At 63.2% G+C, this 26,608-nt stretch overlaps 1 protein-coding gene across 2 annotated transcripts; it reads right to left on the bottom strand.

Annotated features, from left to right (window-relative positions):
• Positions 1–307: 307 nt before the first annotated feature.
• On the bottom strand, positions 308–15,958 carry NKD2 (NKD inhibitor of WNT signaling pathway 2). Of its 2 annotated transcripts, none has more exons than XM_043488936.1 (10): positions 15,786–15,958; positions 15,650–15,685; positions 15,245–15,342; positions 3,727–3,787; positions 3,313–3,440; positions 2,900–2,995; positions 2,134–2,323; positions 1,566–1,650; positions 1,039–1,166; positions 308–919 (listed from the first exon to the last, which is right to left on the bottom strand). In XM_043488936.1, the coding sequence occupies exons 1-10, from the start codon at positions 15,808–15,810 to the stop codon at positions 369–371; spliced, it is 1,398 nt and encodes a 465-aa protein (XP_043344871.1). In that variant the 5' UTR covers positions 15,811–15,958; the 3' UTR covers positions 308–368. The 2 variants fall into 2 exon arrangements, with proteins under 2 accessions (XP_043344871.1, XP_043344872.1); XM_043488937.1 differs by having other exon boundaries at positions 310–919; positions 2,176–2,323; positions 15,786–15,956.
• Between the last annotated feature and the right edge of the window lie 10,650 nt (positions 15,959–26,608).

The following is a 26,608-nucleotide window of genomic DNA, read 5'->3' as shown; positions in this document are numbered from 1 at the left end:
GGGGACGCCCGTGGCCGCGGGCCGCCGGCGGAGGGCGGGGGCCGCCGGCGGGGGGCGCGGCCGGGCGGAGGGCGGGCCGGCGCCGGGAGGCGGGCCGCCGAGGGAGGGCGGCGCCGGCCGCCGGCCGCCGGTGGGCGGGGCGGCGGCGGGGAGGCGGGCCGCCGGCGGGAGGGCGGGCCGGCGGCGGGCCGGCCGCGGGAGGCGGGGCCGGTGGGAGGGCGGGCGGCCGCGGGGAGGTGGGGCCGCCGGCGGGGAGGGCGGGGCCGGCGGCGGGGGGCGGGGCCGCCGGTGGGGAGGGCGGGGCCGGCCGCGGGGAGGTGGGGCCGCCGGTGGGGGCGGGGCCGGCGGCGGGGAGGCGGGGCCGGGCGCTAGGCCGGGTGGTGGTGGTGGTGATGGTGATGGTGGTGCTCGTGGTGGTGGTGGTGCTCGTGACGCTGCACCGCCGGCCCCGCGAAGGCCTCGCCCAGGAGTGCGGGCGGCAGCTCCTGCTCCAGCGCCGCCGGCGGGCCCGGCGCGGCCTTCAGCGGCGAGTGGCCCTCCCGCGCCCGCTGCCGGCACCGCCGGTGGACGTAGGGCGGGGGCGGCGGCTGCGGGAGGGGGTGGGCCTCCGGGGGTGCCTGCGGCAGTGGGGCGGGCGGGTGGAAGCTGAAGGACCGCCCGGGCCTGAGCCCGCTGGGCACGCCGGGGGGCCGGCCCGAGCCCTGGGGGGACCTCAAGAACGGCCGCTCGGGGCCCTTTGGCCGGGGCGGCAGGTCCAGGGCCCGGGGCAGCAGCTCAGCGGCCGGCAGGGCGAGCTCGGCCAGCCCCGGGCAGCGGCGATGGTGGGCGGCGTGCACGTCTGACTCCTGTGAGCGGGACCGGCCCTGTGGGTGTGAGGCCCTGGCGGGGGGCTCCGGCCGGGCCTGCGTCGGGGGGGACCCTGCAGACACAGCAGCCGTGAGGGCCTCCGAGGGGCCGGCTTGGTCCCACTGGACCCGCTGCTGCCAGGACCCGCGACCCCCAGGCCTGGCGCCTGGGGGCCGGGTCCCCGGGACTCACCTGGCCCGAACTTGGACGCGTAGTTCTCGATTCCGGCCAGGTCCAGGTAGTGGTTCCTCCGCTCCGTGTTTTCGTCCACGCAGTAGGGACCCCGCTCCGAGCAGGGGTGGGGGTCGGCGTTGGGCCTCCTGCGAGGAGCAGGGGGAGGGTATAGCTCTGATCTCGGGCACTCTGAACCCGCAAGGTTAGGGACAAGCAGGGCCCATGGGGCCCCAGGACCCTGGAGCCACCCAGCGACCTCCACCACCGCCGTCACCCAGGAGCTGGTGAGGGCTCCGCGGCCGCTGCCCCTAAGGGGTGGAACAACAGGGCCCAGGAGTGAGCAGGCTGAGGGTCCGCAGACCACCCCCCAACTGCCTGTGAAGCCCCACGGCCTCTCAGACAACACTGGGCCTGCCCAGCTCCCACACGGGGGCAGGCAGTGCCCAGGGCCACCCTGAGGGAACAGCCCTTGAGGCCTGTGGGAAGCAGGGGTGTGGCCAGGCTGCTCCTGTCTGAGGGAGCCGAGCTGGACCCCAGGCCCTCACCGGACGTGTGCGGATAGCCTCCTGTCAGCCACCCTGGGGTCCTCACTGAGCTCCGCCTCCGTCCTGCAGCGACTGGGCTCGCGGTCTGAAAGCAGGGGATGCAGGCAGCCTTCACTTACCCAGCCACCCGTTCATTCACTCACTCTGCTCACGTCCTCTCCAGCCCTGCATGTTCACTCATTCATTCATGCCTTCGTTCACTCATGCATTTGTCCGGTCATTCATTCATCACTCATTCATTCATCCACACGTTCAGTCACGCCCTCATTCATTCGTCACTCCCCACTCATGCATTCACCTCCATTCTTGCACGCATTCATTCTCGCTCCTCACTCGCTCACTGAAGCCCCCGTACACCCAGTCCTTCACGGAACAGGCTCCAGCCCTCGCCTGGCTCTCCGTGTTCAGGACGCCACAGAGCCCTCTGCCGTGAGGGGGACACTGTGCAGGGGTCACAGTTAACACCACCCCCCACCCCCCACAGTGAGCAGGAGCTCAGGGGAGAGGCAGCATGGGGCAGGGGGTGCAGGAGGCAGGGACCACACGCAGGGCAGGGCCTCCGGAGCACCTGAGCGGGGAGCCGCTGGGGCCCGGAAGCCCAGGCCCTCACCCTGGGCGGCAGGGGGCCCGTCCTTCCTCTTGCTGGACGGCTCGGGGCTGACGGTCAGCTTCACACGGAGAGTCTTGCTGCTGCCCGAGCAGTGGTGGACTGAAGCGTCAACGACTTCATAGATGGTGTGCATCAGGCTAGACATGTCCTGGGGGGTGGGGGCGGACGTCGGGGTGCAGGCAGACTGGGGGCCCAGCCCACACTGCCCGCCGCCCCCACTCCTTTCCCCTGCCCCACAGAGGCACCAAGTGGCCAGAGCCGGCAGCCCTGCTGGAACCACAACGTCTCTCTGAGCTTTTCAAGTTCAAACTGCATCTGAGTTCAAAGGGCTTAGCGAGCAGATAAACGATCAAAGTTGCTTTTAACTCAGACACGCTGTCTCAGCCATCCTCCACGTCTGCTTCCTTCTGAGGGGCCCTCTGCCCTCCTGGACACAAAGGCAGCAGGGACGGTATGCCGGGGGCACCCCTGGGACCCTCACTGCCCTGCTGAGGGACTGCTGGCCAGGGCAGAGATGGCCAGGGCTGGCTGGGCTCCACCAGGAATGGCACAGACACTGGCCGGGCCCAGGAGAATGGACGAGGCTCCAGCCAGCCCTGCCGGTGACCTGGGTCCTGTCCCTGAAGTGGCCCCTCCCCACAGCCTGACCCAGGAAAGCTCCCTGCCTCTCCTCCCTCCTGGAGGGCCCAGCCGTGTCCCCAGGGTGGGACCCAGGCCTCGTCACCTCTCTGGTGGCCTTCCCGCTGTTGTCGAAGCCATAGAGCGTGAACGTCCACTCCTGGTGATTGTCCTCCTCCACCGACACGTCACACTGGACTGCCTGTGGGGTGCGGGGGGACGGGCGCAGGGTCGTCCTCGCCCACGTGCCAGGCCCCCAACCCTGCCCCGTCCTGCGGGGACCAGTCCCCACCCCTCCTGGCCGGGCAGGGAGATGGGACGGTCCGTGCATGACCTGGCTTCTGGGTCATTCCCACGGCTCTGGCACTGAAGCCCGGGAAAGTCCCACGGGTTACGTAGGGCCACAGCAGCCAGCTCTGGCCAGGTGTGTGGGGACCCCTCTACCCAGCAGAGCCTGCCGCCCCGGGAGCCACAGGGACCCCACGTCAGGGCATCCGCAGGAGGGGGACAAAGACCTACGTCCACGTTTAGGCGCCGCTTGCCCAGCCCGCGGGCGCCCTCGCGGCCAGCCGCTCTCTCTCCATCATCCACGCAGAAGAGCTGTCCTGGCCCCTCGCGGGCCTCGGCCTTCTCAGGAGGCAGCACCACTGCAGGGGGGCAAGGGGGTGGGCCCGGCGTCCGGCCCAGGGGGAGGTGGTGGGCGGCTCCCAGCCCGTGACCCTCTCAGAAGGGTCTGAGCCGAGAGTCCAGGCACAGGGCATCAGGTGGCCTGGGAGGGAGGCCAGGGCGGCCCTCGGGGTGATCCCAGCCTGGGGTGTTCCACCGTCTAGCTGCGGCAGCTTCAAATCTAGGCTGGCCGGGGTCTGGGAGGTAAGTGGAGGGACGTAGGGTGAGGGTGGTTCAGGATGTCCAGGGCTGGGGAGCGGGACTCACCCTCGAAGGGACACTGGTCATCGCGGAAAGGCCCTTCCCTGGGGTCCCCGCCCGGCAGCTCCTGCAGGAGGACAGACAGCGCAGACCATGGACGCCCCGCCCGAGCTCGGGGGCGGGGGCCAGACCTGCCTCCTGGGCGTCATGCTCCTGCTGCGGTCCACGCTCACTCAGCCTCGGGTTCTGAATGTGACATGCGCCCATCCCTGGGCGTGGCTGGCTCCGTCAGAACCGCCTCCGGGACGAGACGCGGGGCCCAGTGGTTCTCAGTGCAACCTGCATCCCCCCCCACCACCCCCAAGGACACGGCTTCGCCCGAGGGCGTGGGGCGGCGAGAACAAGGCTCCCACCTAGCCTCTGCTGAGCGAGGCGGGCACAGACCAGAAGCCCGGCCGTGAACGGCTGAGCCCACCCGCCATCCGTCCGCTCACCGGCCGGCACATGGCACCTCCTGCCTCAGCTGGACAAGAGCCGGGGAGCACCCCCGCAAGGCCCAGGAACAAGGGGACCGGGACTGGGGGGCACGTTCTTCAGGGGTCCCAGGCTGAGGGCGCCTCCTTCAGGGGGGCCGGGCCTAGGGCGCAGATAGAAGACGCCCCCCAGCCCCCCGGCTCCGGCCCCCATGGCCGATCCTGAGGCCAGTTACGGGAAAATGGGAGCAACCTTCTGCCGAGCCGGGAAATCACAGAACTGAGTCCCTGGGGCCGGCAGAGCCAACCCCGGGGTCAGAACAGACGCAAAGCGACTAGGGCTGGGCCCAGGGCGGGGGGGACCCTGCCCGTCTGTCTCCTGGGCCCCCAGGCACCCCCGGCATCCTCCTCTTGGAGGCCCTGGCCCTAACCACTCCCCCGTCACGCCGCTTAGAACCAGGTGACTTTCACAGCTTTCTCGGGAGGCCAGGAGGGTGGTGTGCATGAGCTTGCTGTGATAGACGCCGCCGCCTCCGCCATGCAGCCCACCGCCCAGGATGTACCTGCTGGCCCAGCGTGGAGGCCCCGCGGTTGCCCCACACTCCAGCACAAGGGCCCCTCCAGCCGAACAGAGTCCAGCCTGAGCACTCTACCCAGTGGATGCCGAGATAAATTCCAATCATAAGACCCTGGCTTGCAGTTAAATTTTTTCCATAAAATCAAAGCGAGCTGTGAAGCGGAGGTTCCGGGTGTCTGTGGGGAGCAGGCGCAGTGCCTGGCCAGAGGCCGGCAGGTCAGCTGGCCACAGGGACCGCATCACAGGGGGCAGCCAGGGCCAGCCATCGTCCGGTGAGGCTGTGGGCCCTGCGGTCCCTGCCACGTGCTGCGGGGCCAGAACACGGACGGACGGGCCCAAGGGCTCAGGCACGGACAGCACGTGCCTGGTGAGGACTCTTCCCCCCGGCTTGGATGGCCCCCTCTCCACCACGTCCCCCAGCCAGGCGCCCAGCCAGCCTCCCCGTTGGGCTGGTGACCGGAGGCTCAGATCCTGTGTGACTCCTGACGACCCTGCCCGGGGCAGAGCCCCCTGTACTCACCTCCTTAAATCACAGAGGTGAGAAGAGTTGCAGGAAGCACTTCCCCGGGATCTAAGGATCTGAGACTGGGCTGGGCGCAGCCTTTCTTTAAAAGAGGCAGTCTCGGGGGGGGGGGGTGCGGTGGAATGGCCGAGGCCCCGAGACCCGCCTCTGGGGACCGCTGGAGCCCCAGGGCTGGTGGAGAGGCTGGCCTTGAGGACTCGGCCCCCAGAGCCACGGGGTGAGGGACCCGAGAATTTCCTCACTGCTTGCCTGGCTCACCCGAGCGCTCAAAGAAAAGCAAAGCCCACCTGTGGCCTCTACACGTGAGCTTAGAAGAGTTGAAAGTTCAATAATTCCTCCCATCTTTTTGTTTTAAAATAATCTGAGCACTTATTTTTGGCAGGCAGTGCCAGTTACAGACAAGATATTAATACATGCTTTGGGCTGGGGAGGGGTCAGGACAGGGTCTGCGTGAGCCTTGGCGGGACCCTGAGACGCTCCCAACGCTACAATCACAGACTCACCAAGGATACAACCAAGCTGGCTCTGGTCAGCAACAGACTTGCCCGCCTCCCCAGACGGTGCCCGCCTTCCCTAACAGGGCTGGGAGTTTGGGACACTCGGAACATCCCTCCACGCACAGCCTGACGGGAGGACAGGCCAGTTTAAGATCCAACGCGTCACCAGCGGTCTCTGTGATGCAGAACCATCAGACAAGAGGGCGAGGAGGCGTGGGGGAAGCGCAGCCGCGCTTGGCCCTGTGACTGGTGACTTCCGTCCCATCCATCCTCATTACATAAAGATGCCCTCTCATCCGCGCTGCTGCAGCTCAACAGAAGGGCCAAGAACTTAGACTGTAACGTAGGACACGCAGTGCAGGGCTCCCAGCCAGACAGGCGGCCACCCCTGCCGGCAGCCTCCCACGTGGCTGGAAAACCCAGACCGTCCAGCAAGACTGGAGGTGAATGGATGACGTCCCCATGCATGCACGGGCACTGCCCAGGCCCCACCGCTCCTGGGAGGCCCACCTGTGTTGGCCTCTGTCCCCAGGTGGAGTCCCCAGCTGCAGACCCTCCCCAGCAGCAAATTCCCACCTCATGCCCTCCCCCGCTCCTCAAGGGAGCCCCAGCTTCCGCCTACAAACTCTCCAGCCCCGCCTTCCCAACCCCCATCCTGCCCCTGCCTGGACGGTCCTTGGCACCAACCGCCTCCGACTCTGCTCAGGGATGCGCCTCTGTCCCCGTGGCATCTGGGGCTCCTCTGCCCGCCAGCAGGGGCCTGCGGGTGACCCAGCCCACCACCCAGCCGTGCTCAGACCTGGGCCTGGCCTCCTGCCAACCCCGGGGGCCCCCAGCAGGGGGAGATCGTGCCCCCCTTCTCCAGCATCTGAGGGGGCCCTCCTTCAGCCCAGTGTTCTGGGCTGCCAGGGATGGGCTGAGGCTCTCGCACCGGACGCTTTCTCCTCCGGGTCGTCCCACGCTTTCTCCTCCGGGTCGTCCCTCTCCATCACTGTCAGGCAGCCTTGGCCATTGCTGCGGGCTCCTGCTGCCTAGGTGGGGGCTATGGGCATGGAGCTGTCAGGGGCGTTCACGGAAAAGCTTGGACCCCCGCCTCCCGAGAGGCCAGGAGGCCCAGCCACACTTTCCCTCAGCCAGGGTCCCCTTCCGTCCACCAGAGCCAGGGACGCTGGGCCGTCCACCCTGCGGGCAGGCTGGGGGGACACACAGCCAGGCCGAGGGGCAGGACACATGCGCCCGTTGGAGGCCACATTGACGTGGGGCAGTCTGCATGAGTGGGAAGGAGGAAGCTTCAGTGATGCAGCCGACCACCCCCTGAACTCATGCACTTTTCCAGCGTCCAAATTCACGCATTTCTTCAAGACTGAGTGCCTCTGTGGTCTTAGGAAACGCTCCCAGGCTTCAAGAGCGGACACGTCCCTAGGAAGCCCCACTCTTGCTGGGGTAGAGGGCCTCCAGCTCCCAAGTCCCTGAACGATCCCTGAGGGAGACAGTGCGTCCGTGAGGTGGCAGAGTGCATGGGAAGCCAGCCTTTACAAACCTGCTTCGTCATCGCCCCGATAAAGGGCCTGCCTAGAAAACCTGCCCGGGGTCCCGGCGTGGAGCACGTCTGCAGCAAGCCTGGGGGTGCCCCTCATATTCCAAGCACCACCCCCCCCAATGCTGCCAGGACCCAAGGCCCCTCCTGACGGCACCCTGGATTCAGGTCTCCTCTTAAACCTGTGCTGTTCACAGACCCAGGCTGGGACCTGCTCTGTCCCTGGGGGCTGAGCGTGCGGATCTGGGCTTCAACAGAGAGGAGGCCCCCCAGGCCCCAGGGCCTGAGGGACAGTGCATCTGTGTCCCCCGTAACAAGTGGTCCCGAGCCAGGCAGCTCACACCTGAAGACGTGCCGTCTCCCAGTTCTGAGGCCACAGTTAGGACTCACGGCCTGGAGGGGAGCCCCCAGGCTCCGGGGGCAGGACCCTTCCTGCCTCTCTGGCTCTGGGGACCCTGGGGACCCTGGGCTCGTGTCTGCATCCCCAGCCTCAGCTCTGTGGCCACTCAGCCTCTGGGTGTGCGTCTTCTGTCCAAGGCCGGACCCCTTCTTACAGAGACGGGAGCAGCAGTCAGGGCCCCAGGACCACCCCTTGTCTGGAGGCCTGTCACTCAGCCACGTCTGCAGAGATCCCTTTCCAATAAGGTGACGGTCGCGGGCTCTGGGACGGGGAGCAGCCCCGCACGTCCAGGAGCTGCCAGCCAGTCGAGAGTTTGGGCCAGCCGCTGACCACCACCTCCACCCCTTTCCACGACCCAGTTCTTTCCAGTGCCTGGGGAGCCCAGGCCCCCCGCACTCACCCCATACCAGTCCTGCCCTGTCCAGTGTCCTGACAGCCTGAGCAGGAGCCCAGGGGCCTCCCTGGACCCCCACTTGGCCCAGGTCGCCCTTGCATGACACGCCACCCCCTTGTCCAGCCCCAGGCACTGCCCAGAAGTGACCTTGGTCCCCTGCAGCACGAGCCGGGTGGGCACTGCCCCGGGGTCCCCACCTCTGCCCACTCTACCTGTCCAGGGCTTGGTTTGTCACAGCCAGAGGTGAGGCCAGGCTCTGTCTCTGATCAGCAGGCCCCCATGGCCGACAGCCCAGGAGGCGGGGCTGGTGTGAGCCACACCCCGGACGGAAGGCCTGGTGGGGACACATCTCGGAAACACCGCCAGAGAGATGGAGGCGACTCCACGGGCTGCAGGAATGGCCAGGCAGCTTAGCAGCTGGGGTCTCGGCTTCAGCGGCTAAAGAGCCTTAGAGGGGACAAGGCAGGTTTGGGGCTTAATAATCCCAGCACATGCACAGAGGGGCTCCATCCGAGGGGCTGCCCGTGGCTGTGACTGTCAACTTCTGACTTTAAAGAGCAAGTTAAGGCAGGTGAAGTGTCGGGGAGGGGCGTGCAGGGTCCCCACCAACCACAGCCCTCACAACAGCTCCAGGATCCAAGGGCGTTCCGAGACTCTGTGCGGCAGGGCTCCTGGGTGAGGGCCGTTCAACCAGACTTCCTAATTACCAGATTTGGAATTTATGCGTAGAAACTCAGTTCTCTGGGGATCAAAGGGTCTCCTAAAGTAAACACCTACAGACCTCATGGGCCAGCATGCTCCATAACTGATGTCCTGGGTGAGGACATCTTACCCACCACAGCTTCTCACAACTTCACTCATTTTGGTAAAAAAAAAAATACAGACTGTATCTGGCGTTAGTGGTCAAGAACCTGCCTGCCAATGCAGGAAACGTAAGAGATGCGAATTTGATCCCTGGGTCAGGAAGATCCCCTGGAGGAGGGCATGGCAACCCACTCCAGGACTCCTATCTAGAGGATCCCATGGACAGAGGAGCCTGGTAGGCTATGGTCCATAGGGTTGCAGAGTCAGACACAACTGAGCGACTTAGCAACAGTATCACACGCCCACTTGCCCTGGTCTATGGGGATTTCTTTCTTGGCAACCACACACAAAAAAGACCCTGACCCCAGAGAGATCCCCAAGGACCCGCTCGTGAAGCTTGTTGGAGAAGGGCTCCACATGTGTGGCAGGGACGCCTGAAAGCACAGAGCATAGGAGCTCAGCCCACAGTCCACGGTCGTGGGCGAGTTATGGGGTGGGGTTACCAAGGGCACCTGCAGGGGAAATAATTCCACTGTAAAGTGTGTGCAGGGAAAACATAACAAATGCAGGGTCAGTGAGAAGCTACATAGTGTGAAAAGAAGTGTCAGTCGCTCAGTCATGTCCAACTCATTGCAACTCCATGGACTGCAGCCCGCCAGGCTCCTCTGTCCACGGGATTCTCCAGGCAAAAACACTGGAGTGGGTTGCCATGCCTTCCTCCAGGGGATCTTCCCGACCCCGGGATCAAACCCAGGTCTCCTGCATTGCAGGTGGATTCTTTACTGTCTGAGCCACCAGGGAAGCCCTATATACAAGCACACACACACATAGACATGTGCACAAACACACATGCATGCACACGCACACAAACACGTGTATATACATGTACACATGAACACACATGTATATACACGTTTGTGAACACAATATATTCACAAACACAACATACGCATGCATGCATATGTGTGCACAGATGCATATACATATGCATGAACCCATATACATATGCATGTGCACACATGAACATGACTTTGAGCAAACTCCAGGAGATAGTGGAGGACAGGGGACCCTGGCATGCTACAGCTCATGGGGTCACAGAGTCAGGCGTGACTTAGCAACTGAACAATGATGTACACACGTACACATTCATGTACACTCACATACATGCATATGTACAAAACACATATACAAATGCACGTATACACATACATGTATGCGCGAACACATACATATATGCATGAACACAGCAGATGCACACGTTTACATATGCATACACACATACACAAACATGCATACATGTGCATGTACACATGCATACACACTATATACATGTGCGTGAGCACACATACATACATGCATGAACACAATAGATGCATGTACACACATATGCGTGTACACATATGTATATGTGTGCATGCACACCCACATATACATGCATGCACACACAATCTCTACCACAGAGCATCGAGACATGCCCCCCAAAACTAAAAAACTTCGGTGGTTTCAATTTTCAGCATCCTGGAACTCTGTTTTTCATTTAACACTAAATCATTCTGCAACAAATCTGCAGACATCATTTTCTCCCAGTCATGCCCACTGCTGGCTCAGTCTTCAGCGCCAACAAGGAGGAGCTTCACAGAGAAAGGAAGCTCTCCAGGATCCACCTCCCGGTGCCTGCCGCCTCCTTCCTGTCTGCGCCCCCTGGCCGCCGAGGTCACAGCACACGGAGTGTCGACAGGACGCCCGTGCCCCTGTGCGGGAGCCATCGTGCCCGCCAGCGCTCTTGGGCAGAAGAGGTTTCCTGCCGCTGGGTCTGAAATGCAGACCCAGGTTCATCTTCCTTCCATCTGAGCTCTTCCTCTGGAAAAACCACTGGGCTTTCATTCCCTTCCATTCGTATTAAAGCCTCATGTTTCCCATTTCAAAAGAAGATCAGTTCCAAAGTGGAACTTCCATTTTCCGCGTGCATTTTCAGTTCTGTGTTTTTAGCTGAGAAGGCTCCACATGTTCACATGTGATGCCAGCGGCCCCAGCAGAGGTAAGCCTGCTGGAGACGCTAAAGGCTTACACTTGCTCGCAGCCCAGGACCCCGAGGGCTGAGCTGCTCTGAGAAGCAATGCGGGCTCCGCTGTCTCTGGAAGCACCCGCAGGGAGGCGACACCCGCACCCGGCTCCGTGGCTGCATCCAGACCCCTGGGGTCGGAGCAGAGACCGGCGACCCCTCCCCGCTTCACAAACAGGAACCAAAATCGACTCAAGAACAATTCATTTGTGAAGCCACCCGTGAAAGATAAAGAGAGTCCTGAGCAGACCTGCACTTGCCTTGCTGAAACCTTTCAGCAGCCTTTACCCATTCTGCCCCCCTCACCGCCACCTCCCACAACCTGCAATTCATTCTCTGCAGCGGGGAGCCTGTCTTATAAACATATTTACATATTTCTAGTCCTCAGATGTGCGCCGTCACACAGCATTTGTCTTTCTCTGTCTGACCTACTTCACTTAGCACCATGACCTCAAGGTCCATCCATGTTTTGGGCAAGATTTTTTTCTTTATGGCTGAGTAATATTCCATTGTACATACACCGCATCTTCTTTTCCATTGACCCACCATCAAAGGATGTTGCTTCTCTGTCTTGTTGTTGTTCAGTTATTAAGTCATGTCTGACTCTTTGTGACCCCAGGGACTGCAGCACGCCAGGCTTCCCTGTCCTTCACCATCTCCTGGAGCTTGCTCAAACTCATGCCCATTGAGTCAGTGATGCCAACCAACCATCTCATCCTCTGTCATTCCCTTCTCCTCCCGCCTTCAATCTTCCCCAGCGTCAGTCTTTTCCATTGAGTCAGTTCTTCCCATCAGGTGGCCAAAGTCCGGGAGCTTCAGCCAGCCTCTGTCAAGGCCACTGTAAATGATGCTGCAGGGAACGTGGGGCTGCACATCACCTCCTGGAGTTAGTTCTGCTTTCTTCGGACATGTACCCAAGAGGGAGGCTGCTGGATCACCTGGCACTTGTTTTTAATTTCTGAGGAGTCTCCATAGTGTTCTGCACAGTGGCTGCACCGTTTTACGTCCCCTCCAACAGTGGAGGAGAGTTCCCTTCTCTCCATATCCTCTCCAGCGCTTGTTACTTGTGTTCTTCTGGTGACAGCAGTCCCGATAGGTGGAGGTGACACCTCGCTGCGGTCCTGATGACTAGGATGTCCAGCACCTTTTCACGGACCTGCTGACCTTGTGCCTTTATTCTTTGGAAAACGTCTCTGTTACCAATGACCTCATCTCAGAAGCGGCCCTGGTCCCGGAGCAGCCGTGTGGTCTGGGAGAGGCAGGTGAACCCCCAGCGCAGGAGCCCCACTCTCACCTCGCACCCCCCTCCAGGTTTCCCCACGGAACCTCAGCACAGCTGCAGGGGTCCCTCTGTCCAGGCACCCAGATGACATGCACAGTCCTTCCCCGGGACGAGCCGCAGGAAGAGGGCCTGGACGCCCCTCACGGCAGCCAGGGGGCCTGCACCCCTTGGTGCCCTCCTTGGGGAGGACCCCTGGCAGGACGGCGGAGCTGACTGCAGGCCCCGCACCGGGTTCCAGCTGGGGGCCTCCCTCTGGGCGGCACCGGACCTGCCCACCCCAGAAGCGAGGGGGCCTTGGAGTCAGGGGCCACGGGGTCAGGGGCCATGGGGTCAGGGGCCACGGGGTCCCGGAAGCCACTGACTCAAGGCCTCCACCACCCACCGAGCTCCCGAAGGAACCAGAACTACGCCTCGGGCTCTGGGAACACTCCAGGGGACACCCGTGGGCACCACACTCGGTTTTAAAACAGCTAAAATCTCTTTAGACAAACCAAGGGAAGGAGAGGAAGGGCCCCAGCCCCATCCTCCAAAGCTGGGAAGACAGGCCGGGAGGCCTCAGGCCCATGCACGGCAGTCCCCCCAAGGAGCTGTCTCCCCTGTGACACCCCATGACCACCCCTCCCAGGACCCTCTGTGTCACCCCCACCAACACCCCGCGGCCGCCCCGGCCCCCTGGGACACGTGGCCTTGAAGCAACACAGAGCGTTTCTCAGGTTCACAGGGAGGACCTTCCAGCTCATGAAGCAGGTATCCAGTTGCTGGAAAAATAACGTTTACCAGACATTCTGGTCATGCACCAGGAGCCAGCCGGGTTCACTAACTCATGGGCAAAGTCAGCCTCATTCCCTTTATCTTGTGGGGGTGGTGGGAGCGGGCGAGTTAGGTGGGGGGATGTGCACCGAATTCCCACAGGGTCACTGGCCACAGTTCTTGTGGCCACACGGTGACCAGCACTGACCCGCAAGGAAGCACACGGTGGCCTTGACAGGAGGGGATGTGTCCCCACACCCGCCCCAGTCAGAGGTCCTGGGGGCACGGCACGGTCAGGCAGGCCATCCTTGGGGCCTCCCCCAGGAGGCAGGGATGAAGACGGACAGAGGGAGAGCTGACACCCCAGTGTCCCCCGACAGACACGCTCTGGGGGAGCCAGGGGCGGGGTGCTTGGTGGGGGGAGCAGTGTGGCAGCAAGATGCCTGAGCTCCCGGGCCAGGGGTCCACACTCCAGGTCCGGGGGCTCAGAGCCCTACAGCCAAACAAGCGAAGGACGGAAGGAGACAGGGAATGATGAGCTGTGCTAAACATAAAGGACCGTCCGCTGTTCTGGCTCCACGCTCTCCCTGCACCGCGGGGTTATGAAAGCAGACTCAGTCCGTGCTGGCCGCCACAACAACACACCGCAGGCCAGTAACGAGCGAACAAGAGAAACTCATCACAGTCCTGAAGGCTGGACGTCCAGGACCGAGGCGCCTGGACATCTGAGACCGAGGCCGCAGGTCGTCTGAGACCGAGGCCCCAGTCCCTCGGCGTCTGGCGAGGGCCCCTTCCCACTGCGTAGATGGTGCCCGCTGCCTGTAACCCCGCATGGTAGATGGGACACCGAACGCTCTGGGGCTCACATGGGCGCTGATCTGCCACAAGGTCTCAGCCCCCGGGCCCTAACCACCTCCCCAAGGTATCACATGGAGGGAGGTGAGGCTGAATTTCAGGGTGACGCCAACATTCAGACCACAGCAGAGAACAAAACAATGAGGGAACTACCCGAGCCACACAGCACACCGCTCCTTCAAACACGTCCCAGGAGCGTGGAACCCGTGAGCCTCAGAGGTCAGCACAGCGGGCTCCACCACCTCACAGCCACACAGTGGGAGCATCGTTTTCGATCTCCGTAACACACGGGCTGCGTGTTGGGACCTGCTGTGTGGTCCACATCCTGGGCTGACGGAGGCTCGCCTGCCTGTTTCAAGGCCCGAGGTGCCCATGCCCGGGAGAAGGCCCCAGGTGGACAGCCGCCAGGAAGAGGCGGCGTAAGCCCGGGACCGCTCTGCATCACCTGCAGGCATCTCTGACTCCTCACGTGCAGGAGGACCAAGCAGGCAGGAGACAGCACCCCGTCATCAACACTCACCTCCCCAGGCAGAAGATCAGCCCAGAGGAGGGGCGGCCCCGCGCTGGCCCCCTGGCCCCAAGGAGCACACAGCCTCCAGCCGCACTGTGACATGCCCAGCAAATCCTCGAATGCGGTTCCTGCCTTTACAGGCGTGGGATTCAAACCTGACTCCCAGAAAGCAGGAGTCGCGACTCGAGTGGGTCTGATCTTAGGGCACGGCTTGCCCCTTCTCACAAGCGTTTACAAACACCCTCTGAGCGTCTCATTACCAGCTGGCCAGAGAGTGTCTCCTTCCAAAAAGGGAGCAGCCATGCCCCCGAGCGGTTGCGCTCTGTCTGCAGTGGACTCCGGGGACCGCTAGGGAGCGAGCGGTTGGCAGGGAAGGGATCTCAGCCGTCTGGCCTGGCCATCTACCCGAACCCAGTCCACACCGGTGCCCGGAATTACCCACCCTGGCAGACGCGTGGGGTCTGGTTCACCCAAGGCCCCTCTGGCGCCCCAGGCCTGGATGGACACCCTCCACGCCCACTCGCAAGAGCCTGGGTCCTGAGTGGGGGCCTTGATGCTAAAAACAGCACCTTCAGTCTGGGGGGCCCGGCCATCCCCCTGAAGCCTAGCTTTCCCGTGAGCCCAGCGGCCCTCCGACACGGCAAACAGGCAGCCTGGTGGTCTTTAATTCGCCACCACGGCTGTGCAGCGCATGGATCGTAAAGAAAGTCGAGCCCCGCGCCCCCCTCCCGCGTGGGATACGCAGGCCTTGCGGCCACAGGCCCCCGCCAGGAGCGGGAGGGGCTCTCCAGGCCCCGCCGCAGTCCGTCTGCCGGCCATCTGCGCCGCCGCCTTCTTTGTCCCCGGAACCCAGGTCGCGGTCAGGGGCTGAGCTCCGGTTCTCCGGGCCCCAGGAGCCTGCCGGGCCCACCACGCCTACCTGCTTGTCCCTGGCTCCGTGCTCCGCGCAGCCCCGCCGCTCCGCCTCCTCTGCGCCTCTGCGGCCGCCCATGTACGCAGACACCACGATACTGTCCCCTGCGGGCCCGCGGGCGGACGCGGGGGAACGCGGCACCGAGGAGAGAAGGAGACGCCCGTGAGCCCGCGGGCGGTGCGCCTGGCGATGCTCGCCGCCCTGCGCGCCCGCCCCTCTCCGCGCAGCCTGGGGCGCGGGGCTCAGGCCCCAGGCTGGGACAGGGGTCTGGGGCGTGGGCGAGGAGCCTGCGCGCTCCTGGGGGCGCCGCGCCGAGGCACCCCCCCGCCACCCGAGGCCTCGGGGGGCAGCACGCGCGCCGCCCTCCGGGCTCGGTCCCCCGCGCCCCAGGCCGCCGCCCCGCGCGCTCACCTTCCGGGCTCTCTCTTCGCTTGAAGGCTGCAGCGGCTGCGGCGCGGCCGGAGGGCGCGGGGCGAGGGAAGAGACAGTGAGTGGCCGGCGCCCGTCCGCCGCCGCCCGCCCGCCCGCCCGCCGGCCCCCAACTCACCGTGCCGGGACTGGATTTTCCCCATGTCGCCTCCCGCCCGCCCGCCCGCCCGCGCTCCCGGCGCCGCGCCCGGGCGCCGGCCGTGATCTGCTGCGGGTCCAGGCGTCCGCGGAGACCCGGTGCGCGGGGTCGGGGCGGCCGCGGGGAGCGGAGCCGGGCGGGCGGGCGGGCGGGGGCGCGGCGCGGCGGCGGCGGCGGCGGCGGCCCGGCTCCCTGTGAGCGCGCGCGCCCGCGCCCCGGCTTTAACCGCGGCCCCCGCAGCGCCCCCCGCGGCCGCCGCCCGCAGCGCACGGGCCCGGCCTCCGGCCCGCCTCCTTGGGAGTCTCGAGCCAAGCCCTGGGCGTGGGGGCGGCGACGCCCGCCAGGGGACCCCGGTCCGGAGGTCTATAAGGTAGTCGGGGGCTGCGGTGGACCTTCGCGGGGACAGCTCCCAGCCCCACCCTCTCTCTCACGGAGTATCCTGGCATCCCCAATTCGAGAGGTACCCCAGAGCCCCTGCCCCTCGCCGCCGGAGGGGACCTTAGAGGTGACGTGCCAGGCTGCTGGTGGAGCTGGTCTTGGGGAGAGGGTGGGGGCTGAAGAGGACGAGAGGCCCATGGGGAGGGTCCTTTGGAAGGACAGGAGGTGCGGACCGGGTCTCTGGGAAAAGCCAACTGCCAGTCCTAGCACGGCGGCTGGGGACCCGCCAGCCCCTTTCTTCCTCGTGTTAATCAAGGACAGGCAAGGACCAGGGTGGCCTGGTTTCAGCCCTTGGCCTTTGCTGAGCTCCTGGGCACTGGGGGGAGTCAGCACTCAGCCCCCGCTCCCTTCCAGCTCTTCCCCTGCAGCCCCAACCCCCTCGCCGGCCCCTACCCTACTGGAAAGCTTCAGAGTTCTCCTTCCCAGAAACCACCCCTTCTCGCCTCCTTGAACCCCGGCTTGCCGCTGCTGCTCAGCTTCTCCCCTCGATTCAGCCGAGCCCCCTCACCCGCCAAGCACCTGCGTCTCCTGCAGCAGGCGCCCAGTGTCCCGAGTCACGGCCACGTCTCCATCTCTGTGGGTGGCCCACGTGGCCCAGGGCCGCCTGCGTCCTGGCAGTGAGTGAGGCCCCTCCCTGCCCGGGCCTGGCCGACCCCCTCAAGGAGCTGGCCTCTCCAGCTGCAGCCCCACACCCACCAGGTCCCCCCACACCCCTCATCTCTGGGACGACACGCCTTGACTGGCCTGTTGTCCAGCCGAGCGCAGGGACACTTCGCGTGTGCTCTGTGGTCCAGGCTCCAGGCTGTCCGGTTGTGGGTGGTGGTGCTGGCCCGTTTTAGAGGGTCCAGGTGCTCCAGGGCTTCCCTTGGGGCTCAGATGGTAAAGAAAGAGAACGTGAAAGTCGCTCAGTGGTGTCCGACTCTTTGCAATCCCATGGACTACACAGCCCGTGGGATTCTCCAGATCAGAATACTGGGGTGGGTTGCCATGCCCTCCTCCAGGGGAACTTCCTGACCCAGGGATCAATCTCAGGTCTCCCGCCTTGCAGGTGGATTCTTTCCCAGCTGAGCCACCAATGCAGGAGACCTGGGTTCAATCCCTGGGTGGGGAAGATCCCCTAGAGAAGGGAACGGTTACCCCCTCCAGTATTCTTGCCTGGAGAACCCCATGGACAGAGGAGCCTGGTGGGCTACAGTCCACGGGGTCCCAAAGATTTGGACACGACTGAGCGACTGACAACTTCCCACCACAGGTGCCCCATGGCTCCCAGAGTCGCACAGCTGGTCTGGATGGGAGGGTGACCTGGAGTCCTGCTCCTGACCCAGGCTGCCCCTCGGCCGGGAAGCAAGTTGCCCGTGGCGGTGTGAACATGGGTCATGAACAGTGCCATGGGTAGCCTGACCCACGAGCCGTTCCCACCATCCCTTCCGAAAGACCCCAGCTGAAGGGCAGCCCCAGAGGGGGGCGCACCCTTCAAGCAGGACCTCCCTCCCATCCCGGACCTGGCAGGCAGGGTCTCCAGGGCCCTGCAGGGGGCCCTGCGATGACCCAGCGTGGCCGCCTTCCGCGTGGCTCCCAGCTCCCAGTGGGGCCCAGGCCTCTCTCTCCCAGCAATGCTCCCTGGCTCTCCCCGCTCTCCTCCGCCTCCACCATGGCCTTTAACCCCCAACTGAGAGTGCAGCTGGAGAAGGAAATGGCAACCCACTCCAGGATTCTTGCCTGGAGAATCCCAGGGACAGAGGAACCTGGCGAGGTACAGTCCATGGGCTCGCAAGAGCCGGACACAACTGAGCGACTAAAGAGAGAGAGGCGAGAGAGTGCAGCGGTTGTCATCTTGTGGTTTCACGTGCCCTGTTAATGTCTTTGTGACGATAACAATAGTATAGTGTGTTAAGCAAAGTGGCAGCGGGGGGACAGCAGCCCTTCCAAATGCACCGTGTTTACATCCACACCGGGCAGCAGCTCGGGGGTCAGCTGTGACCCTGCATGAGGACCCACCCCTGGAGGAGCCCCGGCATGCCCACTGGCTCCCCACCCTGCAGTGTGGGGGTGTTGGCGAGGATGCCCACCGGGTGTGCTGGCAGAGACTGGCGAGCCTCGTCCTTTCCGCAGAGGCTCTGGTCTTTGTCACCTGCAGGGTCACATGATCCAGTCCTGGGAGGGTGGGAGTGAGGCTGGCCTCCCGGGGCTGCCTGGCGTCCAACCTCACGGCCACCTTGTCACAGAGCGCTGGGCAGCAGGACCGTAAAGCAGAAGCCTCACCCTGTCCACATGGACCTGGACTTGCTGGCGACTTTGAACCTTATCCTTCGCACGCGTTCTTCAGTGCACACGCCCCACAGTTTGCCCACGTGTGGCCCACGACTGTCGGTGTTTTCATGGATGTGCACGACCATCCCTGATGGTCGCCTCGAAGAGAAACCCTGTCACGCCCATCTTCCTACGCCCAGCTGCTGGGGGCGTGTCCACCCTCCGTGGATCACCCTATTCGGGACATTTCACGGGAAGGGCATCACGTGGCATGTGCCCTGGGCGTCGGCTTCCTCCACGCCCTGTAGCGCATCCAGGCTTCGTCTGTGTTTAGCGCGTCGGCGCTCCGTTCCTCTGGCCTGAGTGGCATTCTGTGGTGCGGGTGGGCCTCATTCTGTTCACCTGTGTACACGCTGCTGCATGCCTGGGTTGCTCTGCTTTCAGGCGGCTGTGGACGCTCATGCACAAGCCTGTGGATGGGTTTCCAGTTCTCTCTGGCTGGCACCTGGGGTGGGCTCTTGGGGCCCCTAGGGGCCTCTGTTTCACATTTCGGGAAGCGAACGCGCTGAGGCCCAGCGTTCTCCACGCGCTGCGCACTCCCGACCCCCAGCCGTGGGGGAGGCTCCATGCCCCGGCGGGCACCTGCCCCTGCCTGTCTGGCTCCTGCTGCATGCGACGTGGTGTCTCTGTGGTTGTGGTTTGTGTTTCCCCGGTGGGTGACGACGTCCAGCATCTTTTTGCGTGCTCGTCTCTTGCATGTCTTCCTTGAAGAGCTGTCTGTTAAATCTTTGTCCTTCTAATCATTGAGTGGTAAATGTTCTTTATATATTATGGATAAAAGTTCCTTATCAGATATATGATTTGCAAATATTTTTTCCCATCTTATGGGCTTTCTTTTCCCTTTTTTCATGGTGTCCTTTTAATTTTGATATTTCCAATTCGTCCATTTTATTTTTGTTGCTTATGGTTTGGCGGCATGCCTCTGCGTTCTTCGGGTCTGTCTTTTTGACCTTCTGCGCGCATGGCCCCAGGGCACAGCCAGACATCCCAGGAAACCCCTCGAGGTCTCTGGCGCTGGGAACTCTTGACTTGGACTCGATGAACCCCAGGAGGGTCACACAGCAGAGACGCAGGTGAGCGGAGGTGGGGTCTCCCTGGGGCAGCGTGGGGGGGCTCACCCACCAGGACGCTCAAGCTTCCTCAGGGGGTGTGGACCCGGCCGGGGGCAGCATTAGCACCCACACCAACACCCACCCTCACCCAGAAGCTGAGGAGGAAGCCAGGACGTCCCACTCGCTCTGGCTGCCAGGGTCCCGAGGAAGGGCCTGCTCCTCCTGCAGCCCTGTGCTTGGGGCTGATGGCAGCAGAGGGCGGGGCTGACGTGGACAATGGCCGTCACTTCACAGGGTCCCGTCAACAGAGGGGCCTGCCAGGACTGAGTCCCCGCCCCCTGCCTCCCGGGCCCAGGAGGACAGCCCGCATCCAGGCCTGCTCTTTCCCGTGTCTTGTGTCCCCCACTTGGCCCTGTTCTGGGGGGACAGTGGCCATCTTTCCCCAGCCTCACCAAGCAAGGCCTCCAGGTGGCCTGCAGTGGGTGCAAAAACAGGGTGTATATTGAAGTTTCCTCCTTGGAAGGAAAGTTATGACCAACCTAGACAGCATATTAAAAAGCAGAGACATTACTTTGCCAACAAAGGTCCGTCTAGTCAAAGGTATGGTTTTTCCAGTAGTCATGTATGGATGTGAGAGTTGGACTGTGAAGAAAGCTGAGCGCTGAAGAATTGATGCTTTTGAACTGTGGTGTTGGAGAAGACTCTTGAGAATCCCTTGGACTGCAAGGAGCTCCAACCGTCCATCCTAAAGGAAATCAGTACTAAATGTTCTTTGGAAGGACTGATGCTGAAGCTGAAACTCCAACACTTTGGCCACCTGATATGAAGAACTGACTCATTGGAAAAGACCCTGATGCTGGGAAAGATTGAAGGTGGGAGGAGAAGGGGACAACAGAGGATGAGATGGTTGGATGGCATCACTGACTCAATGGACATGAGTTGAGTAGACTCCGGGAGTTGGTGATGGACAGGGAGGCCTGGCGTGCTGCAGTCCATGGGGTCTCAAAGAGACACGACTGAGAGACTGAACTGAACTGAACTGAAGTCTGCAGAGAGTGGCCACTGTGCCTGCCTGGCTACCTGGCTGCCCGCAGCCGGACAGACAGCCGACAGGAGACTGGGCCCCTGTCCCTGAGGCGCAGGTCCTGGCAGACCATCCCGGGGCCCCGGGCGGCTCGGATGGGCTGGCCCTGACTCGGGCTGCCCTCTGTTCACTGCTCCTGCCTCCTGGCCACCGTCTGCTGCCGTCGTCAGCTCAGCTGGGGGACCCCTGCCTGCTCCTCAGAAAGGCCCCCGGGGCTCCTGTTCCCCAGTGACAGCTGCTCTGCCCGCCCCACGAGGCCTCTCCTGCATCTGGACTGCAGGATGAGCGCAGGGTCCCTTGCCTGGGGGGGTGTGACCTCAGAGGTGCCCGAAGGCCCTCCAGCCCGAGACCCTGCCTCCTGCAGTGCCGTCCGCCAGCCCCAGCAGGGATGCCTGCCCATCTGCCTGGCTCCCAGCTCAGGGCACCCCAAGGAGCCAGAGGGACCCCGTCCTGCTCAGCTCAGCCTCTGGGCCTGGCTGTCAGCATCGTTGGCATCCCCCTGCCCGGGGCAGTCAGGTCCCTGTGACATGCAGCCCCCGTGGAGCTGGTGTGCGTCCCTCTTTGTCCAGACAGGGTCGAGGGTGTCCTGAATGTCCAGCAAGCCCCGGGGGCCTCAGCAACAGGCCCGAGGAGGTTAGGAGATGAGGAGAGATCTGCTCCCGGATTTCAGGGTGCTCTCGCCACTGGAGCCCAGCCAGGAGGGGCTGGAAGGACAGCTCGGGAAACAGGGGCATCCGCCTGGTGCTTGGGCTCACCAGCCAAAAGGCACTCTGGCTTCCACAGGACTTTTCCTCCGGAGAAAGCTCTAGAACTCTGCCTTCTCTCTGTGCCGGCTGGGTCCTGCAGGGGCTGCCTCCTCAGCACATGTGTGCTCAGTCGATTCAGTCCACCTCCTTGCAATCCCACAGACTGCAGCCCGCCAGGCTCCTCTGTCCAGGCTTCTGCATCCTCAGCCCCAAAGGGGCCGTCCCGGCCGCTCACTGGCGGAGCCCACCGAGCCCAGAGGCTGAAGCTGCGCCCACCGTTGGACTCCAGCCGCCCAGCCCTGCTGCTCCTGCAGGGGAAGCTGCTTCAGGCTGGGGTCCCCGTCTTTGGGCTGCAGGCAGAAGCCCCCACTCGGGGCCGTCCCCCCACCCCCACTGGGTTCCCAGTCCTGCTGGCTGCCGCGGGGGTGGGGAGCGGGCCCCCAGCCAAGCCTAGGCTCCTGGGAGAGGCCGCCTGCCTGCTGCCGGGGGGCATGTGGTGGGGGAAGCAAGTCGTCCTCCACCCCCAGCAGCAGGTGTGTGGTTTCAGGACGCCTTGAGTTAAGAACTTGCAGGTGGAGCATCACACTTGTCTCAGGCCGAAGCCACAGCTGGACGCAATGCGCTTGCCACCCGCAGGCACCGCCACCCAGTGAGGCCCCCGCCGCCTAGGACAGTGTAGACGAGAAGCTGTGATGGTGGGCAAGGGGCTGAGCGCTGACCCGGAGAGAGGGGCCAGATCCCTGGGGAGGGGGCACCCTGGGCTGAATCCAGACCTCTGCCCACAGCCCAACTAACCCTGGTCCTGGAGGGCCCCCCCCCAACCCCCGGCAACAATCCCAGCTCAGAGGGGACCCTGGGAAGCAGTGGCCCCAAGCCCCTGGGCCTGGCGGGGACCCCCAAGGACACGTCACCAGCCCCTGGCGCCCGCCGAGCCGATGCTTCCATCTCCCTGAGGCTCAGGCTGGAGCCGCTATGTCGGCTGTGATGTCGGCAGTGATGTTGGCAGTGTGGTCACCCCCCCATCCCCTTGTGGGGTTGTATTAGTCACCATTCCTGCTCTGTGACATCCTCTGTGATGTCCTTGGCGTGCCCCCCCTCCCCGCGTCGTTCTGGTCGTGGGGCTGTCAGGCACCATCCCCGGGGGACGTTCCCTGGGGCCCCCTCATTGTCATCCACCATTTGTTGGGCGTGATGTGTGCCGTGATGGTGCTGCTGCTATGCTGTGACCTCTGCCAGGCTGCTGTCAGCCCTTCCCACGAGGTCAGGCCAGGGCGGTTTGCCCAGGGCCCTTCCTGTGGCCCCAATGGGCGTGTCCTTACCACGCCCTGCCTGTGGGGCCCCTGCCCAGGGTGGACACTCTGCCCTGGGCTCCCTGCTCCTCCTGCGGGCCTTCCACGGCTGGACTCACTCTCCCTGGGTGTCCCAGTCCCCTGGGGCGGTGGGTCAGGTGGGGACACTTGCTGTGTCCTGTCCATTCTCTGCAGGAGGAGAGTGCGGGGCCAACCAGGAGCTGAGACCAGCTCAGGCTTACTCAGGGCTCTGAGCCTGGTGCGGGGCTGCTGACCGCCCTGCCCGTCCAGGCTCTAGGACGGCCATGCGGGACGAGACGGGCGGGTGGGTCCTCACTCCGGCTGGTGTCTTCCCTTCCAGGCCCTGGAGCCTTCGGACAGTTGCTCTGTTGATAAAATCAGTTCTCATAGCTTTCAAAGGGCAGGGCTGGCTTAGACGCATCCTCTGTAATTAGTCTGCTGCCTGCAGCCTCTGAAAGCGTCTCCTGAGATCGCATCAGGTCCCAGGCTCGTCTCAAAGGCGAGGAGACGCATCTGCAGGCGGGCTGAGCCTGAGGGGGGATGCTTGGGCCCTGTTGCGTCCTCCCCGCCCAGCAGGCCTGTGGCTGGCTGGCTAACTGGGAGTGTCCTATGGGAAGCGGGGAGGAGGCCAGACCCAGGGCTTTCCTGCCCTGAGAAGCGGTCACAGCCCCAGGAGGGGTGGCGTTCCCAGGCTGCCCCGCCCGCGGCTGCCCTGGGGGCCCGGCAACGGGGTGGGCGCGGGTGCGCTGCAAAGGGGTGGTATCCCAGACGAAGCGCTTGGTCAGGCGGCGGCCTGGGGAGCCACCTGGACCTTCCCAGGACATGGCCCGGGAGCCGCCTCTTTCCCCGCCTCCTCCTCCTCCTGTGCGGTTTCCAGACGCCCACGAGGCCAGACTGGAATCAGCAGGGTCCTCCGCCGAGAAGCACGGTCACCTCCTGGGCCCTGAAAGTGCCTTCGGCTGGAGCCGAGGTCAGAGCGGAGGTCAGCACAGAGGTCAGAGCGGAGGTCAGCACAGAGGTCAGAGCCAAGGTCAGAGTGGAGGTCAGAGCCGAGGTTGGAGCAGAAGCCAGTGCCTCCAGGCAGAGCAGAGGCCAGTGTCCTTGAGAACAGGGCGCAGGGCAGGGAGGGGCCTGCAGTTCTCACTCTCTGACCCTCAGGACCCCCACCTTCTCTGTGGCCCCCACTGCAGAGCTGACTCAAGTCATTGCACACGCAGCCGCATGGGATGTTTTCCTCCAGAAAGGACGACACAGGAGAGGACCAGGGGATGTGGAGGCAGGATTCCCACTGCAGGTGCGGAGTGCGTTGGAATAAGCAGAGCTGAGTGGAGCTGGGTGTTTCCACTCAAGCCGGATGGCGAGGAGTGGAGGGTATGGGTTTCTCCAGCACAGAACAGCCAGCAGTGCCCCAGCCCGGGTATGTTCCCACCTCCTGCCCTGCTCACCAGGAGCCAGGCGAGGGCAGCGGACCCAGAGCCACCCAGGGCCCGAGCCAAGCCCAAGGACCAGTGTGTTGGCAGCAACGCCTGGGGTTTCTGAGATCTGACTGTATGCATTGAGAAACTTAATATTCACAACACACATCATACACATCCATCAGAATTATTTTTCCAGGTTGTATTTTTGTAAAAAGAAAAGTTCCTTACCTTTTCTCATTATAAAAGTTCTGACTGATCACTGCAGAAATCTTGGAAAATGTAGAAATTAAATAGGAAGGAGGAAACGAAAATTTCCCCAGTGCCGCCTCCCCAAGATATCCACTTGGTTAGCCAGAGTTTTGTTTCTGCTCGTTTTACTGAAAACTTTTACTCGCAGTCACTTTCTGCACACCTAAGTTTTCCTTAAAAGCAAGATCTACGTTCCTGCCTGAGGCTGCTCGGCAGGCCACAGGCTGGGCGCAGGCTCCCTCTGCCTCGTCACAGCGCTCCCGCTCTGTGGCCGCAGGTGATGGCTGCAGCCACGCCTGCCCTGGTCGCAAGTCACCGACCCTGTTCCGACTGTCCCCTGAGCTGCCCGGCTGAGGTGTGGAACGGCTCTCACGCTTGTGATGTCTAGACCTACACTGCTTTTCAGTTTACACTTCCCTTAGCAGCTACAGGCAAGCCCTGGCATTCCAAAACCAATGATAAACGGAAAAAGTCTCATTTTTGTTTAGCTTTTATTTTGTTTAGTATTTATTTCTGTGGCTATGATCAAGGTTGACTTCTGTATTAATGTGTACATTAATCGCACTTCTGTGGTTATTTTGATGTGATTTTTATTGATGGGTGAGAGCTTCTGCTGGGCTTTCCTGGTGGCTCAGTGATAGAGTCTGTGCAGGAGACAGTGCAGGTGGGTTTGAGATCCCTGGGTGGGGAAGATACTCTGGAGAAGGAAATGGAAGCCCACTCCACTACTCTTGCTGGGAAATCGGACATGACTTCGCAACTAAACAACAAGAGCTGTTTGTATACAAACACACGTTCACGTGCCTGTCCACCGGCACACACGGGCGCTCACAAACACACACACACACACAAGTGGGAGCAGGCGGCCCGGCGTTTCCAGGGTACCCCGCCACCTGCAGGTCCCCCGGCTCCCTGGCCCCGCTTGCTCAGTGCTCTGCGGCCGCCATCTCGAGTCCACCGTGGGATCCTGCTGAGTTCCTGAGGGGACCTCAGCTGCCTGCCCACGGGGCCCACGGGGCTCTGAAACGCAGAATCAACCGAGAAAGCGAAGTAGGCTTGACGCTGTCAGCACCTCTATCCAGTTGCTTTTTGCTTTTGCGCAAGGTTGTTGGGAAATAACCACAAACTCGCCCGTCCTGCCTCTGGGGGAGGGCGGTGGGGAACTCTGACCTCCCTCCGTCCACGCGGTGCTATTCCCGTAAGTGATCTCCTGCCAGAACGGCCTGGACTCAGGCGCGGAGGTGGCCCTGTGCTCGGCCATCTGTTAGCAGCTGTTCAGCTGGGCTGGGCCTCCAGAATCAGTTCCTCCATGGATGCAGCAAGGACCTCGGGTCCAGACCCAGGAGTCTCTCGCAGGGGCGGGGGGAGTGTCCTCGGCCACTGGTCCTGGAGTCCACGGGACACGTGGCCTGTGACGGGGGAGGTGGTGGCGGCTGGGGCGGCGGGGACCCGGGCAGGGGTGCCGCTCAGGCCCCTCTGTGCGCCCGTCCCAGCACCTGGTGCCTGAGAATCCCCGGGGTCCTGTCACTCCCGAGGGCAGGGCCCATGTTACCCAGGGCAACAGCAGGGGCCCAGTGGCTGAACTGGCCTCTCCTGGGCTTCCCAGGTCCTGGCCAGCCCAAGCTGTCACTGTTAATGTTTGAGTTGCTCAGTCGTGTCCGACTCTGCGAACCCACGGACTGTAGCACGCCAGGCCTCCCTGCCCATCACCAACTTGCTCAAACTCACGTCCATCGAGTCGGTGATGCTGTCCAACCATCTAATCCTCTGTCACCCCCTTCTCCTCCTGCCGGGACACACCTGAAACCTTGAGTCCCTCCCTAGGTCACAGGTCACCCGGCTCGATGCCCCTAGGTGGGCGCAGGTGAATCTGCCCGGGCCTGCCCCTTCCGTCGTTGAAGGACCGTCTCTCGAGGCAGCTCAGGAGGCCTTTCTCCTGCCGCCGCCACGGCCCACCCTCCAGTCTGTCTTCTGCTCCTGAGTCCCTCCTTCTAGCCTCAGTGTGGACTCAGAGGAGCCACACGTCCGAGGGGCTGAGGACCCACCCCAGGGCTCCGCTCAGCTTCTCCTCTTCCATGCCTCTGACCGTGGCTCCCCACCCGCTTCTCGTCCCGGGATGGGGGGTGCTGCCCTATCTTGCTGACGGGACCCCGGGCTGGTGGGCTCCTCTCTCTGCACCCCCAGAAGGGGGTTTT

Source organism: Cervus canadensis, chromosome 16, assembly GCF_019320065.1.
Source record: "Cervus canadensis isolate Bull #8, Minnesota chromosome 16, ASM1932006v1, whole genome shotgun sequence".
Taxonomy (NCBI): Eukaryota; Metazoa; Chordata; class Mammalia; order Artiodactyla; family Cervidae; genus Cervus; species Cervus canadensis.
This window is presented reverse-complemented; position numbering and strand designations above follow the sequence as displayed.

What these genes read in the sequence shown, in the direction of transcription:
- NKD2 (XM_043488936.1), bottom strand. Translation starts at nt 15,810, where the DNA reads ATGGGGAAAATCCAGTCCCGGCACG. An exon ending in AGCGGCGCCTAAACGTGGAC is followed by an intron (nt 2,996 to 3,312) that starts GTAGGTCTTTGT and finishes CGCACCCCACAG; the next exon opens with GCAGTCCAGTGTGACGTGTC. An exon ending in CGCGTCCAAGTTCGGGCCAG is followed by an intron (nt 920 to 1,038) that starts GTGAGTCCCGGG and finishes CTGTGTCTGCAG; the next exon opens with GGTCCCCCCCGACGCAGGCC.